Here is a 17498-nt window from a genome sequence, read left to right as displayed (position 1 = left end):
ATACATTTGTCTCTTCATTAGATGTTCATCTGGCCTTGATCAAAATGATAGAGCAAGATGATGGTTACACAGTGTCCAAAACATTAGGAACACCTTCCTACCATTGAGTTGCCCCCCCCCCCCCCCCCACCTGACACAAATAACTACACGTCATTAGAGACCCCTACACGTCAACCCTCTACACATTGCTAGACGCCACACGTCGTTTGTACTTTTCTACTATTGAGTTGCCCCCCCCACCTTTCTACTATTGAGTTGCCCCTCCCCCCCACCTTCCTACTATTGAGTTGCCCCCCCCCCACCTTCCTACTATTGAGTTGCCCCCCCACCTTCCTACTATTGAGTTGCACCCCCCCCCCCCCACCTTTAGTATTCAGAACAGCTTCAACTAACTGGGACATGGACTACAGGGTGTTGAACAGGGATGCTCGCCCATGTTGACTCCAATGCACAGTTGTGTCAAGTTGGCTGCTTGTCCTTTGGCTGGTGGAACATTCTTGATACACACGGGAAACTGTTGAGTGTGGAAAACCCAGCAGCGTTGCAGTTCTTGACACATTCAAACCGGTGCGTCTGGTACCTACTACCATACCCCGTTCAAAGGCACTTAAATCTTTTGTCGTGAACATTCACCCTCTGAAGGACCCACATACACAATGCATGTTTTAATTGTGTCAAGGCTTAGAAATCGTTCTTTTAACTGGTCTCCTTCACTTCATCTAAATTGATTGAAGTGGATTTAACAGGTAACATCAATAAGGGATCATAGCTTTCACCTGGCCAGTCTACTATATCATGAACAGAGCAGGTGTTCCTAATATTCTGTCCACTCGGTGTATTATCTAGGTACATTCTAGAGATGGGAGGTGGTAGATTACAGACCGAGAGCACTATCCACTATAATAGATCGGCGCAGGCACAGATGTGCCAGGGCTTGTGCTAACGTCACAAAGAAATGTTGCTGTATCCTAAACCATATAGTTCCATATAATAAATAGACATTCCTGCATCTTGTGTTCTTATTTTTGTCGTCAGAATAATTTTGTTAGGGAATATAACTGATCTAGATACCGTTAGCGTATATCTATGGGCCAGCCAACGTTAAGCGCACACGCAGACGTTCCGCTATACTCTGCTACAATTTCCCCGAAGATGGCGGCGAGCGGACGTGTTCACCTACTCTTACTGTTGATGTCAGTGCCATTCTGTCTGTGTACCGTTCAAGGATTGAAAGCACCTAGCGGCAATGGAAACGGACTCGGTAATCCGCCACCAAACCCTCCGGTTCCCGTTAATATTGTTGGAGCGCCCGGTCCAGTCAATAACGTCCCAGTTGCTCCTGCTGTTGCGGCCATGACGCAGCCTCGGAGGGCTACCGGGTGGAAGCTGGCGGAAGAGCAGTCCTGCCGGGACGACTTGACCCGGCTTTGTCCCAAACACACATGGAGCAACAATTTAGCTGTCCTGGAGTGTTTACAGGACAGAAAGGAGGTAAAACGGGATTTGGGTGGTGGCGACGTGTTTTGTTCGCGAGTGTGCCTGCCTGCAGTCGTGTGTGTGTGTGTGTGTGTGTGTGTGTGTGTGTGTGTGTGTGTTGCCTTTCGGATGTCAATGCGACAACAGTCAGGTAAGGCACATCTCGAGAGCATGTCTTCATTCCACATCATCGGCGATGGTCTTCTTGTTCTCCTAGTAAACATGGCTCCAGAGTCCCCAGTGACAGCAAAGCTAATTAGTCTAAATTAAACACAAATGCACTGTTTTTCTCAATGCAAAGCGAAGAGCTCCGTTTTTATCAGCGGCAAATAATTGAACAATGTCTATGCATCACCGCGATAGAAGCCTGATATATCCTCTGGCGTCCACTGTATCTCATCAAAGACCGTTCCAGAAGGAAACAGTCAACGGAGTGGAGCTTTATTTATAGTACTTAATCAATGAATGTCATTTCATTACTAAAACTAGTCTCTAATGACGACAAAAAACACATACATTGCAGTAAACTGGCTAATGCGGTAATGAATGACGTACGACCGTTTTTTAGAAGTCTCATTAGGAAGCATTACGGGAGATTCCACTGTTCTGGAATGACGCTCAGACTCAGATAAAAAAAACAATATCCATGGATTTCAAAGTTTAACACCGTAACTATATGCACAAGGACTGTGATTTACACAAAACATATTTAACCTGCTTGAAGAACAGTGAAGATGCAGTTTGGGAACAGAATAACGGTTTGCTGTTGTTGCCATTATTCTGTTAATTAACACAATCTGCGTCTACACTGTTATTCATGTAAATGTGTTTTTGTCAAATGTTCTGTGTAAAATGCTGAAAGAGAAGAGGCTTCCTGATCTGGCCTTGTATTTTGGCCTGGTCATTAATCCATGCAGGGCGGTGACTGAAGACTAATTAGATCTGCGTTGTTTCTCGGGTGTTTCCGTGTCGTTCAATAACAACAAACACGACCAGTAGTGGAGTACAGAGAGGTAAACTATGGAGAGAACAACGTGTTGAAGTTGAGGACTTCTCCCGTCTAAACGGTCAGGTAGTTCAGTTGTCTGTGTAGTCTGAAGCCTGCGCTGACCTTGTGTTGAGCCCAGCAGACCGCTGACATGGCCGCTCTCCTGTCCCCCAGCTATCTAGCTGATATTTCTCTTTTCCAAATCACCTACGGGAACATAGTAAGAGCCAGTGTCTGGAATGTGTTTCATAACACACTCGTTTCACCAATGCCTTAGGACCGGAGCTTGCAACTTAGTTGTAAACACATGTTACCGTGGAAACCATTACTACCGATGCCGGCGGTCTTCCGTCAGCTCAGCTGTAAAACGTAATATTCTATAGCTGGTTAGTTGAAACGTGTCACCCCGTATGTCCTGCTGTTAGGGCCGTTCCCTGGGTTGACAGATCCCTGAACTAATATCCCGACAGGTGTAGGTTCCATGTGGACGTTGCACAAACATCGCCCAGCTTCAGTGTAGATATACCAACTAATAATCAATGGAGGGGTTACAAAGACAACACTGTTGTGCTGTAAGTATCATCCTGTTGTGCTGTAAATATCACCCTGTTGTGCTGTAGATATCATCCTGTTGTGCTGTAGATATCATCCTGTTGTGCTGTAAATATTGTGCTGTAAATATCATCCTGTTGTGCTGTAAATATCATCCTGTTGTGCTGTAAATATCATCCTGTTGTGCTGTAAATATTGTGCTGTAGATATCACCCTGTTGTGCTGTAGATATCACCCTGTTGTGCTGTAGATATCATCCTGTTGTGCTGTAAATATCATCCTGTTGTGCTGTAAATATCATCCTGTTGTGCTGTAAATATTGTGCTGTAAATATCATCCTGTTGTGCTGTAAATATCATCCTGTTGTGCTGTAAATATCATCCTGTTGTGCTGTAAATATTGTGCTGTAGATATCACCCTGTTGTGCTGTAGATATCACCCTGTTGTGCTGTAGATATCACCCTGTTGTGCTGTAGATATCATCCTGTTGTGCTGTAAATATCATCCTGTTGTGCTGTAAATATTGTGCTGTAAATATCATCCTGTTGTGCTGTAAATATCATCCTGTTGTGCTGTAAATATCATCCTGTTGTGCTGTAAATATCATCTTGTTGTGCTGTAAATATCATCCTGTTGTGCTGTAAATATCATCCTGTTGTGCTGTAAATATCACCCTGTTGTGCTGTAAATATCATCCTGTTGTGCTGTAAATATCACCCTGTTGTGCTGTAAGTATCACCCTGTTGTGCTGTAAATATCATCCTGTTGTGCTGTAAATATCATCCTGTTGTGCTGTAAATATCATCCTGTTGTGCTGTAAATATTGTGCTGTAAATATCACCCTGTTGTGCTGTAGATATCACCCTGTTGTGCTGTAAATATCACCCTGTTGTGCTGTAAATATCATCCTGTTGTGCTGTAAATATCATCTTGTTGTGCTGTAAATATCATCCTGTTGTGCTGTAAATATCATCCTGTTGTGCTGTAAATATCACCCTGTTGTGCTGTAAATATCATCCTGTTGTGCTGTAAATATCACCCTGTTGTGCTGTAAATATCATCCTGTTGTGCTGTAAATATCATCCTGTTGTGCTGTAAATATCATCTTGTTGTGCTGTAAATATCATCCTGTTGTGCTGTAAATATCATCCTGTTGTGCTGTAAATATCATCCTGTTGTGCTGTAAATATCATCCTGTTGTGCTGTAAATATCACCCTGTTGTGCTGTAAATATCATCCTGTTGTGCTGTAAATATCATCCTGTTGTGCTGTAAATATTGTGCTGTAAATATCACCCTGTTGTGCTGTAGATATCATCCTGTTGTGCTTTAAATATCATCCTGTTGTGCTGTAAATATTGTGCTGTAAATATCACCCTGTTGTGCTGTAAATATCATCCTGTTGTGCTGTAAATATCACCCTGTTGTGCTGTAAATATCATCCTGTTGTGCTGTAAATATCATCCTGTTGTGCTGTAAATATCATCTTGTTGTGCTGTAAATATCATCCTGTTGTGCTGTAAATATCATCCTGTTGTGCTGTAAATATCATCCTGTTGTGCTGTAAATATCATCCTGTTGTGCTGTAAATATCACCCTGTTGTGCTGTAAATATCATCCTGTTGTGCTGTAAATATCATCCTGTTGTGCTGTAAATATTGTGCTGTAAATATCACCCTGTTGTGCTGTAGATATCATCCTGTTGTGCTGTAAATATCATCATGTTGTGCTGTAAATATTGTGCTGTAAATATCACCCTGTTGTGCTGTAAATATCATCCTGTTGTGCTGTAAATATCATCCTGTTGTGCTGTAAATATCATCCTGTTGTGCTGTAAATATCATCCTGTTGTGCTGTAAATATCATCCTGTTGTGCTGTAAATATCATCCTGTTGTGCTGTAAATATTGTGCTGTAAATATCACCCTGTTGTGCTGTAAATATCATCCTGTTGTGCTGTAAATATCATCCTGTTGTGCTGTAAATATCACCCTGTTGTGCTGTAAATATCATCCTGTTGTGCTGTAAATATCATCCTGTTGTGCTGTAAATATCATCCTGTTGTGCTGTAAATATTGTGCTGTAAATATCATCCTGCTGTGCTGTAAATATCATCCTGTTGTGCTGTAAATTTCACCCTGTTGTGCTGTAAATATCATCCTGCTGTGCTGTAAATATCATCCTGTTGTGCTGTAAATATCACCCTGTTGTGCTGTAAATATCATCCTGTTGTGCTGTAAATATCACCCTGTTGTGCTGTAAATATCACCCTGTTGTGCTGTAAATATCACCCTGTTGTGCTGTCTGGACAGCTCTCTGGGTGAGGTTCTGTCTGTCTAACACACTGACATGTACAGCTCTCTGGGTGAGGTTCTGTCTGTCTAACACACTGACATGTACTGCTCTCTGGGTGAGGTTCTGTCTAACCACACTGACATGTACAGCTCTCTGGGTGAGGTTCTGTCTAACCACACTGACATGTACAGCTCTCTGGGTGAGGTTCTGTCTAACACACTGACATGTACAGCTCTCTGGGTGAGGTTCTGTCTAACCACACTGACATGTACAGCTCTCTGGGTGAGGTTCTGTCTGTCTAACACACTGACATGTACTGCTCTCTGGGTGAGGTTCTGTCTAACCACACTGACATGTACAGCTCTCTGGGTGAGGTTCTGTCTAACACACTGACATGTACAGCTCTCTGGGTGAGGTTCTGTCTGTCTAACCACACTGACATGTACAGCTCTCTGGGTGAGGTTCTGTCTGTCTAACACACTGACATGTACAGCTCTCTGGGTGAGGTTCTGTCTAACCACACTGACATGTACAGCTCTCTGGGTGAGGTTCTGTCTAACACACTGACATGTACAGCTCTCTGGGTGAGGTTCTGTCTGTCTAACACACTGACATGTACAGCTCTCTGGGTGAGGTTCTGTCTTCATGTCTCCAGTGGGGGATAAAGTCCCTTCCATCTGTAATGTATTACAGGTTATGGACAGGACACTGTCAGGTTATGGACAGGACACGGTCAGGTTATGGACAGGACACGGTCAGGTTATGGACAGGACACGGTCAGGTTATGGACAGGACACGGTCAGGTTATGGACAGGTCCCGGTCAGGTTATGGACAGGTGACGGTCAGGTTATGGACAGGTGACGGTCAGGAGGCTCAAAAAAAATAAAGGGAACACTTAAACAACACAATGTAACTCCAAGTCAATCACACTTCTGTGAAATCAAACTGTCCACTTAGGAAGCAACACTGATTGACAATAAATTCCACATGCTGTTGTGCAAATGGAATAGACAGCAGGTGGAAATTATAGGCAATTAGCAAGACACCCGCAATAAAGGAGTGGTTCTGCACGTGGGGACCACAGACCACTTCTCAGTTCCTATGCTTCCTGGCTGATGTTTTGGTCACTTTTGAATGCTGGCGGTGCTTTCACTCTAGTGGTAGTATGAGACGGAGTCTACAACCCACACAAGTGGCTCAGGTAGTGCAGCTCATCCAGGATGGCACATCAATGCGAGCTGTGGCAAGAAGGTTCGCTGTGTCTGTCAGCGTAGTTTCCAGAGCATGGAGGCGCTACCAGGAGACAGGCCAGTACATCAGGAGACGTGGAGGAGGCCGTAGGAGGGCAACAACCCAGCAGCAGGACCGCTACCTCCGCCTTTGTGCAAGGAGGAGCAGGAGGAGCACTGCCAGAGCCCTGCAAAATGACCTCCAGCAGGCCACAAATGTGCTCAAACGGTCAGAAACAGACTCCATGAGGGTGGTATGAGGGCCCGAAGTCCACAGGTGGGGGTTGGGCTTATAGCCCAACACCGTGCAGGACGTTTGGCATTTGCCAGAGAACACCAAGATTGGCAAATTCGCCACTGGCGCCCTGTGCTCTTCACAGATGAAAACAGGTTCGCACTGAGCACGTGACAGACATGACAGAGTCTGGAGACGCCGTGGAGAACGTTCTGCTGCCTGCTACATCCTCCAGCAAGACCGGTTTGGCGGTGGGTCAGTCATGGTGTGGGGTGGCATTTGTTTGGGGGGCCGCACAGCCCTCCATGTGCTCGCCAGAGGTAGCCTGACTGCCATTAGGTACCGAGATGAGATCCTCAGACCCCTTGTAAGACCATATGCTGGTGCGGTTAGCCCTGGGTTCCTCCTAATGTAAGACAATGCTAGACCTCATGTGGCTGGAGTGTGTCAGCAGTTCCTGCAAGAGGAATGCATTGATGCTATGGACTGGCCGGCCCGTTCCCCAGACCTGAATCCTATTGAGCACATCTGGGACATCATGTCTCGCTCCATCCACCAACGCCACGTTGCACCACAGACTGTCCAGGAGTTGGCGGATGCTTTAGTCCAGGTCTGGGAGGAGATCCCTCAGGAGACCATCCGCCACCTCATCAGGAGCATGCCCAGGCGTTGTAGGGAGGCCATACAGGCACGTGGAGGCCACACACACTACTGAGCCTCATTTTGACTTGTTTTAAGGACATTACATCAAAGTCGGATCAGCCTGTAGTGTGGTTTTCCACTTTAATTTTGAGTGTGACTCCAAATCCAGACCTCCATGGGTTGATACATTTGATTTCCATTGATAATTTTTGTGTGATTTTGTTGTCAGCACATTCAACTATGTAAAGAAAAAAGTATTTAATAAGAATATTTCATTCATTCAGATCTAGGATGTGTTATTTTAGTGTTCCCTTAATTTTTTTGTACAGTGTGTATATATATACTGACTAACTAATGGTTCCTCTGTAGGACAGACGCCAGCCCTAACTAATGGTTCCTCAGGGCTCCTGTCTATCCTACAGAGGAACCAAACTAATGGAGGTTCTCATATATTTATAACCGCCAGCTCAGTAACACTAAGAGGCCTTCAATAAAAACCTGTCGCGGTGTGTGTGTGTGTGTGTGTGTGTGTGTGCTCTCATCTTCTGTAAAGACTGAGTAAAAAGCGTCTTGATCATGGAGTCTAATACCTGTGTTTCTCTCTTTCCAGGAAACCGAGATTGCTGTCGACTGCAACCATGTAAGTGCTCCTCGCGCTCTCTCTCCTCGCCCCCTCTCTCTCTCTCTCTCTCTCTCCTTCCTCGCCCCCCCTCTCTCTCTCCTCGCCCCCTCTCTCTCTCCTCGCCCCCTCTCTCTCTCCTCGCCCCCTCTCTCTCCTCACCCCCTCTCTCTCTCCTCGCCCCCTCTCTCTCTCTCTCTCTCTCTCTCTCTCTCCTTCCTCGCCCTCTCTCTCTCCTTCCTCGCCCTCTCTCTCTCTCCTCGCCCCCTCTCTCTCTCCTCGCCCCCTCTCCCCTCATCTTGACACAGTTTCCCCATCGACGCTTTTGAAGCTCTGCCAAGTCACACGTACAGGATGAGCGATGACAGCTTCTTCACATGGCAGGAGAAGACCTCCCCTCCGGAGGTGACAGCGTCTTCACATGGCAGGAGAAGACCTCCCCTCCGGAGGTGACAGCATCTTCGCATGGCAGGAGAAGACCTCCCCTCCGGAGGTGACAGCATCTTCACATGGCAGGAGAAGACCTCACCTCCGGAGGTGACAGCATCTTCACATGGCAGGAGAAGACCTCACCTCCGGAGGTGACAGCATCTTCACATGGCAGGAGAAGACCTCCCCTCTGGAGGTGACAGCATCTTCACATGGCCGGAGAAGACCTCACCTCCGGAGGTGACAGCATCTTCACATGGCAGGAGAAGACCTCCCCTCCGGAGGTGACAGCATCTTCGCATGGCAGGAGAAGACCTCCCCTCCGGAGGTGACAGCATCTTCACATGGCAGGAGAAGACCTCCCCTCCGAGGGTGACAGCATCTTCGCATGGCAGGAGAAGAACACCACTTGAGGTGTAGTTCAGTCAATGTGGAGCCTCACTAACATGCAGAGATCGTATGATTTGTAAAGAGGCAAAGCTCTTCCTAGTTGTGGCTGCTAGATGTTAATAGGATCACTCCAGTTCGTTGTGGCTGCTAGATGTTAATAGGATCACTCCAGTTCGTTGTGGCTGCTAGATGTTAATAGGATCACTCCAGTTCGTTGTGGCTGCTAGATGTTAATAGGATCACTACAGTTCGTTGTGGCTGCTAGATGTTAATAGGATCACTCCAGTTCGTTGTGGCTGCTAGACGTTAATAGGATCACTACAGTTCGTTGTGGCTGCTAGATGTTAATAGGATCACTCCAGTTCGTTGTGGCTGCTAGACGTTAATAGGATCACTATAGTTCGTTGTGGCTGCTAGACGTTAATAGGATCACTACAGTTCGTTGTGGCTGCTAATAGGATCACTACAGTTCGTTGTGGCTGCTAATAGGATCACTACAGTTTGTTGTGGCTGCTAGATGTTAATAGGATCACTACAGTTCGTTGTGGCTGCTAATAGGATCACTACAGTTCGTTGTGGCTGCTAATAGGATCACTCCAGTTCGTTGTGGCTGCTAGATGTTAATAGGATCACTCCAGTTCGTTGTGGCTGCTAGACGTTAATAGGATCACTACAGTTTGTTGTGGCTGCTAGATGTTAATAGGATCACTCCAGTTCGTTGTGGCTGCTAGATGTTAATAGGATCACTCCAGTTCGTTGTGGCTGCTAGATGTTAATAGGATCACTCCAGTTCGTTGTGGCTGCTAGATGTTAATAGGATCACTACAGTTCGTTGTGGCTGCTAGATGTTAATAGGATCACTACAGTTCGTTGTGGCTGCTAGATGTTAATAGGATCACTCCAGTTCGTTGTGGCTGCTAGACGTTAATAGGATCACTACAGTTCGTTGTGGCTGCTAGATGTTAATAGGATCACTACAGTTCGTTGTGGCTGCTAGATGTTAATAGGATCACTCCAGTTCGTTGTGGCTGCTAATAGGATCACTACAGTTTGTTGTGGCTGCTAGATGTTAATAGGATCACTCCAGTTCGTTGTGGCTGCTAATAGGATCACTACAGTTCGTTGTGGCTGCTAGACGTTAATAGGATCACTACAGTTCGTTGTGGCTGCTAGACGTTAATAGGATCACTACAGTTCGTTGTGGCTGCTAGATGTTAATAGGATCACTCCAGTTCGTTGTGGCTGCTAGACGTTAATAGGATCACTACAGTTCGTTGTGGCTGCTAGACGTTAATAGGATCACTACAGTTCGTTGTGGCTGCTAATAGGATCACTACAGTTCGTTGTGGCTGCTAATAGGATCACTATAGTTCGTTGTGGCTGCTAGATGTTAATAGGATCACTCCAGTTCGTTGTGGCTGCTAATAGGATCACTACAGTTCGTTGTGGCTGCTAGATGTTAATAGGATCACTACAGTTCGTTGTGGCTGCTAATAGGATCACTCCAGTTCGTTGTGGCTGCTAATAGGATCACTACAGTTCGTTGTGGCTGCTAGATGTTAATAGGATCACTCCAGTTCGTTGTGGCTGCTAGACGTTAATAGGATCACTACAGTTCGTTGTGGCTGCTAATAGGATCACTACAGTTCGTTGTGGCTGCTAGACGTTAATAGGATCACTACAGTTCGTTGTGGTTGCTAGACGTTAATAGGATCACTACAGTTCGTTGTGGCTGCTAATAGGATCACTACAGTTCGTTGTGGCTGCTAGATGTTAATAGGATCACTACAGTTCGTTGTGGCTGCTAATAGGATCACTACAGTTCGTTGTGGCTGCTAATAGGATCACTCCAGTTCGTTGTGGCTGCTAGATGTTAATAGGATCACTACAGTTCGTTGTGGCTGCTAGACGTTAATAGGATCACTACAGTTCGTTGTGGCTGCTAGACGTTAATAGGATCACTACAGTTCGTTGTGGCTGCTAATAGGATCACTACAGTTCGTTGTGGCTGCTAGATGTTAATAGGATCACTACAGTTCGTTGTGGCTGCTAATAGGATCACTACAGTTCGTTGTGGCTGCTAGATGTTAATAGGATCACTCCAGTTCGTTGTGGCTGCTAATAGGATCACTACAGTTCGTTGTGGCTGCTAGATGTTAATAGGATCACTACAGTTCGTTGTGGCTGCTAGACGTTAATAGGATCACTCCAGTTCGTTGTGGCTGCTAGACGTTAATAGGATCACTACAGTTCGTTGTGGCTGCTAATAGGATCACTACAGTTCGTTGTGGCTGCTAATAGGATCACTACAGTTCGTTGTGGCTGCTAGATGTTAATAGGATCACTACAGTTCGTTGTGGCTGCTAGACGTTAATAGGATCACTACAGTTCGTTGTGGCTGCTAATAGGATCACTACAGTTCGTTGTGGCTGCTAATAGGATCACTACAGTTCGTTGTGGCTGCTAGACGTTAATAGGATCACTCCAGTTCGTTGTGGCTGCTAGATGTTAATAGGATCACTCCAGTCCGTTGTGGCTGCTAGATGTTAATAGGATCACTACAGTTCGTTGTGGCTGCTAATAGGATCACTACAGTTCGTTGTGGCTGCTAATAGGATCACTATAGTTCGTTGTGGCTGCTAGACGTTAATAGGATCACTACAGTTCGTTGTGGCTGCTAGATGTAAATAGGATCACTACAGTTCGTTGTGGCTACTAATAGGATCACTACAGTTCGTTGTGGCTGCTAATAGGATCACTATAGTTCGTTGTGGCTGCTAGACGTTAATAGGATCACTACAGTTCGTTGTGGCTGCTAATAGGATCACTACAGTTCGTTGTGGCTGCTAATAGGATCACTACAGTTCGTTGTGGCTGCTAGATGTTAATAGGATCACTACAGTTCGTTGTGGCTGCTAGACGTTAATAGGATCACTACAGTTCGTTGTGGCTGCTAATAGGATCACTACAGTTCGTTGTGGCTGCTAATAGGATCACTACAGTTCGTTGTGGCTGCTAGATGTTAATAGGATCACTACAGTTCGTTGTGGTTGCTAATAGGATCACTACAGTTCGTTGTGGCTGCTAGACGTTAATAGGATCACTACAGTTCGTTGTGGCTGCTAGACGTTAATAGGATCACTCCAGTTCGTTGTGGCTGTTAATAGGATCACTACAGTTCGTTGTGGTTGCTAATAGGATCACTACAGTTCGTTGTGGCTGCTAGATGTTAATAGGATCACTACAGTTCGTTGTGGTTGCTAATAGGATCACTCCAGTTCGTTGTGGCTGCTAGACGTTAATAGGATCACTACAGTTCGTTGTGGCTGCTAGATGTTAATAGGATCACTCCAGTTCGTTGTGGCTGCTAATAGGATCACTCCAGTTCGTTGTGGCTGCTAGACGTTAATAGGATCACTACAGTTCGTTGTGGCTGCTAGATGTTAATAGGATCACTACAGTTCGTTGTGGCTGCTAGACGTTAATAGGATCACTCCATTTCGTTGTGGTCGTTCAGGAAGTATTCAGACCCCTTGACTTTCTCCACATTTTGTTACGTTAGACTTATTCTTAAATGGATTAAATAGTCGTCCCCCCCCCCCCCCATCAATCTACACACAATACCCCATAATGACAAAGAAAAATACAGATTTTTAGAAGTTTGTACAAATGTATAGAAAGTAAAGTATTCAGATCCTTTACTCTGTACTTTGTTGAAGCACCGTTAGCTGTCTTTTAACCCTTCTCGACTCAGTTTGTTTTTTATTTTTAATACAGATGCAAACGTTTCTAAAAACCTGTTGTCACTTTATTATTGTGTGTAGATTGATGAGCAACACGTTTTATTGAATCCATTTTAGACTGTAACATAACAGAAGGGGTGTTTGGGTCTGGAGATACAGGGGTGGTTTGGGTCTGGAGATACGGGGGTGTTTTGGGTCTGGAGATACGGGGGTGTTTTGGGTCTGGAAATACGGGGGTGTTTTGGGTCTGCCGTGGAGATACGGGGGTGTTTTGTGTCTGCCGTGGAGATACGGGGGTGTTTTGTGTCTGCCGTGGAGATACGGGGGTGTTTGGGTCTGCTGTGGAAATACGGGGGTGTTTTGGGTCTGGAGATACGGGGGTGTTTTGGGTCTGCCGTGGAGATACGGGGGTGTTTTGGGTCTGCCGTGGAGATACGGGGGTGTTTTGGGTCTGCCGTGGAGATACGGGGGTGTTTTGGGTCTGCCGTGGAGATACGGGGGTGTTTTGGGTCTGGAGATACGGGGGTGTTTTGGGTCTGCCGTGGAGATACGGGGGTGTTTGTGTCTGCCGTGGAGATACAGGGGTGTTTGGGTTTGCCGTGGAAATACGGGGGTGTTTTGGGTCTGGAGATACGGGGGTGTTTTGGGTCTGCCGTGGAGATACGGGGGTGTTTTGGGTCTGCCGTGGAGATACGGGGGTGTTTTGGGTCTGCCGTGGAGATACGGGGGTGTTTGGGTCTGCCGTGGAGATACGGGGGTGTTTTGGGTCTGGAGATACGGGGGTGTTTTGGGTCTGGAGATACAGGGGTGTTTTGGGTCTGCCGTGGAGATACGGGGGTGTTTTGTGTCTGCCGTGGAGATACAGGGGTGTTTGGGTCTGCCGTGGAAATACGGGGGTGTTTTGGGTCTGGAGATACGGGGGTGTTTTGGGTCTGGAGATACGGGGGTGTTTTGGGTCTGGAGATACGGGGGTGTTTTGGGTCTGCCGTGGAGATACGGGGGTGTTTTGGGTCTGCCGTGGAGATACAGGGGTGTTTGGGTCTGCCGTGGAGATACGGGGGTGTTTTGGGTCTGCCGTGGAGATACGGGGGTGTTTTGGGTCTGGAGATACGGGGGTGTTTTAGGTCTGCCGTGGAGATACGGGGGGGTGTTTTAGGTCTGCCGTGGAGATACGGGGGTGTTTTGGGTCTGCCGTGGAGATACGGGGGCGTTTGGGTCTGCCGTGGAGATACAGCCTTCATGTTCTCCCAGAGGGCCTCATGGATAGAGGGCCTCATGGATAGAGGGCCTCATGGATTAGCTCTCTGCCTGCCTGGTAGGGATAGTGACTCTTTCACCCCCCCCCCAAACCTCTAAGTTTATCTAAGTGGCTGCATTAATAAGGTGACTGGGCATCATATTGTGTTAGCTTTCGGCACCTGCCACCCCTCCCCTGTCACCTTGTTAGATGCCCTAGCTCCTATTGACATATCTGATCTGAGATCTGTTATGGAACATGGTCACCTGCCACCCCTCCCATGTCACCTTGTTAGATGCCCTAGCTCCTGTTGACATGTCTGATCTGAGATCTGTTATGGAACATAGTCACCTGCCACCCCCCCCATGTCACCTTGTTAGATGCCCTAGCTCCTGTTGACATGTCTGTGAGCTGAGATCTGTTATGGAACATAGTCAGGAACTTCTCCTCCAACCCAGGTTAGACTGGCAGAACTGAGATCTGTTATGGTACCTCTCCTCTCCAACCCAGGTTAGACTGGCAGAGCTGAGATCTGTTATGGTACCTCTCCTCTCCTCCAACCCAGGTTAGACTGGCAGAACTGAGATCTGTTATGGTACCTCTCCTCTCCAACCCAGGTTAGACTGGCAGAGCTGAGATCTGTTATGGTACCTCTCCTCTCCTCCAACCCAGGTTAGACTGGCAGAGCTGAGATCTGTTATGGTACCTCTCCTCTCCTCCAACCCAGGTTAGACTGGCAGAGCTGAGATCTGTTATGAATCCTCTCCTCCAACCCAGGTTAGACTGGCAGAGCTGAGATCTGTTATGAATCCTCTCCTCTCCTCCAACCCAGGTTAGACTGGCAGAACTGAGGTCTGTTATGGTACCTCTCCTCTCCTCCAACCCAGGTTAGACTGGCAGAGCTGAGATCTGTTATGAATCCTCTCCTCTCCTCCAACCCAGGTTAGACTGGCAGAACTGAGATCTGTTATGGAACCTCTCCTCTCCTCCAACCCAGGTTAAACTGGCAGAACTGAGGTCTGTTATGAATCCTCTCCTCCAACCCAGGTTAGACTGGCAGAACTGAGATCTGTTATGAATCCTCTCCTCCAACCCAGGTTAGACTGGCAGAGCTGAGATCTGTTATGAATCCTCTCCTCCAACCCAGGTTAGACTGGCAGAACTGAGATCTGTTATGAATCCTCTCCTCCAACCCAGGTTAGACTGGCAGAACTGAGATCTGTTATGAATCCTCTCCTCCAACCCAGATTAGACTGGCAGAGCTGAGATCTGTTATGGTACCTCTCCTCTCCTCCAACCCAGGTTAGACTGGCAGAACTGAGATCTGTTATGGTACCTCTCCTCTCCTCCAACCCAGGTTAGACTGGCAGAACTGAGGTCTGTTATGGTACCTCTCCTCTCCAACCCAGGTTAGACTGGCAGAACTGAGATCTGTTATGAATCCTCTCCTCCAACCCAGGTTAGACTGGCAGAGCTGAGATCTGTTATGAATCCTCTCCTCTCCCCCAACCCAGGTTAGACTGGCAGAGCTGAGATCTGTTATGGAACCTCTCCTCCAACCCAGGTTAGACTGGCAGAGCTGAGATCTGTTATGGTACCTCTCCTCTCCTCCAACCCAGGTTAGACTGGCAGAACTGAGGTCTGTTATGGTACCTCTCCTCTCCTCCAACCCAGGTTAGACTGGCAGAACTGAGGTCTGTTATGTATCCTCTCCTCTCCTCTAACCCAGGTTAGACTGGCAGAGCTGAGATCTGTTATGGTACCTCTCCTCTCCTCCAACCCAGGTTAGACTGGCAGAACGTAGGTCTGTTATGGATCCTCTCCTCCAACCCAGGTTAGACTGGCAGAGCTGAGATCTGTTATGGTACCTCTCCTCTCCTCCAACCCAGGTTAGACTGGCAGAACTGAGGTCTGTTATGGTACCTCTCCTCTCCTCCAACCCAGGTTAGACTGGCAGAGCTGAGGTCTGTTATGGTACCTCTCCTCTCCTCCAACCCAGGTTAGACTGGCAGAACTGAGGTCTGTTATGTATCCTCTCCTCTCCTCTAACCCAGGTTAGACTGGCAGAACTGAGGTCTGTTATGTTACCTCTCCTCTCCTCCAACCCAGGTTAGACTGGCAAAACTGAGATCTGTTATGGATCCTCTCCTCCAACCCAGGTTAGACTGTCAGAGCTGAGATCTGTTATGGTACCTCTCCTCTCCTCCAACCCAGGTTAGACTGGCAGAACTGGGGTCTGTTATGGTACCCCTCCTCTCCTCCAACCCAGGTTAGACTGGCAGAACTGATATCTGTTATGAATCCTCTCCTCCAACCCAGGTTAGACTGGCAGAACTGAGATCTGTTATGGTACCTCTCCTCTCTTCCAACCCAGGTTAGACTGGCAGAACTGAGGTCTGTTATGGTACCTCTCCTCTCCTCCAACCCAGGTTAGACTGGCAGAACTGAGGTCTGTTATGTATCCTCTCCTCTCATCTAACCCAGGTTAGACTGGCAGAACTGAGGTCTGTTATGGAACCAAGTCAGGAATTTTTCCCCTACCAGCATTTTTCCCCTTTTCCCCTACCAACAGGTTCTGTTCTGGTATCATATCTGTCTCTTCTCTCTCCCTCCCTTCTGTCTCTCTGTCTCGCTGTCTGTCTCTGTCTGTGTCTGTCTGTCTGTGTCTCATGGTCTCTCTCTGTCTCTGTGTGTGTGTCTCATGGTCTGTGTCTGTCTGTGTGTCTCATGGTCTGTCTGTGTCTCATGGTTTCTCTCCTTCCCTCCAGTTGCTATGGAACTACAAGCTGAACCTGACAATGGATCCCAAGTTTGAGTCTGTGGCCATGGAGATCTGCAAGAGTACTATCACTGAGGTTAGTCACACACACACACACACACACACACACACACACACACACACAGCAACATGTCTTTATGGCTGCAGAGCTGTACCATGAGCCAGATAATGTCAGTCTGTTGTTGCTGTGACATTGACTGGGTCCTAAATGGCACCTTGTCCCCTATAGGGCACTACCTGTCCCCTATAGGGCACTACATGTCCCCTATAGGGCACTACCTGTCCCCTATAGGGCACTACCTGTCCCCTATAGGGCACTACCTGTCCCCTATAGGGCACTACCTGTCCCCCGTAGGGACTGTGGGCACCACTTGTCCCCCGTAGGGCCGTAGGGACACAGGCTCTGCATCCCCAGTGGCCCTAGTAAGGAGACAGTGGGTGTTCCCTCACAATGAGTCTGTATGGACCGTCTGAATCCCATCTAGCCAGGCCATCCCATCTAGCCAGGCCATCCCATCTAGCCAGGCCATCCCATCTAGCCAGGCCATCCCATCTAGCCAGGCCATCCCATCTAGCCAGGCCATCCCATCTAGCCAGGCCATCCCATCTAGCCAGGCCATCCCATCTAGCCACGTCATCCCATGTAGCCAGGTCATCCCATGTAGCCAGGTCATCCCATGTAGCCAGGTCATCCCATGTAGCCAGGTCATCCCATGTAGCCAGGTCATCCCATGTAGCCAGGTCATCCCATGTAGCCAGGTCATCCCATGTAGCCAGGTCATCCCATCTAGCCAGGCCATCCAATCTAGCCAGGCCATCCAATCTAGCCAGGCCATCACATATAGCCAGGCCATCCCATCTAGCCAGGCCATCCCATCTAGCCAG

General features: G+C 47.4%; 1 protein-coding gene across 1 annotated transcript in view; it reads left to right on the top strand.

Moving 5' to 3' along the window:
* The first annotated feature begins 879 nt into the window (after window positions 1-879).
* Window positions 880-17498, top strand: part of LOC110516758 (Golgi apparatus protein 1) — a 74486-nt gene continuing 57867 nt past the window's right edge. Inside the window, exons 1-3 of the mRNA XM_036963707.1 lie at window positions 880-1491; window positions 8027-8056; window positions 16603-16689. Coding sequence (XP_036819602.1) covers window positions 1087-1491; window positions 8027-8056; window positions 16603-16689 — 522 coding nt within the window. The 5' untranslated portion in view covers window positions 880-1086. The remainder of the gene's footprint in view (window positions 1492-8026; window positions 8057-16602; window positions 16690-17498) is intronic.

This window comes from Oncorhynchus mykiss, chromosome 26, assembly GCF_013265735.2.
Source record: "Oncorhynchus mykiss isolate Arlee chromosome 26, USDA_OmykA_1.1, whole genome shotgun sequence".
Lineage (NCBI taxonomy): Eukaryota > Metazoa > Chordata > Actinopteri > Salmoniformes > Salmonidae > Oncorhynchus > Oncorhynchus mykiss.
The sequence above is the reverse complement of the archived record's forward strand: the minus strand, read 5'-3'. Positions and strand labels throughout refer to the sequence as shown.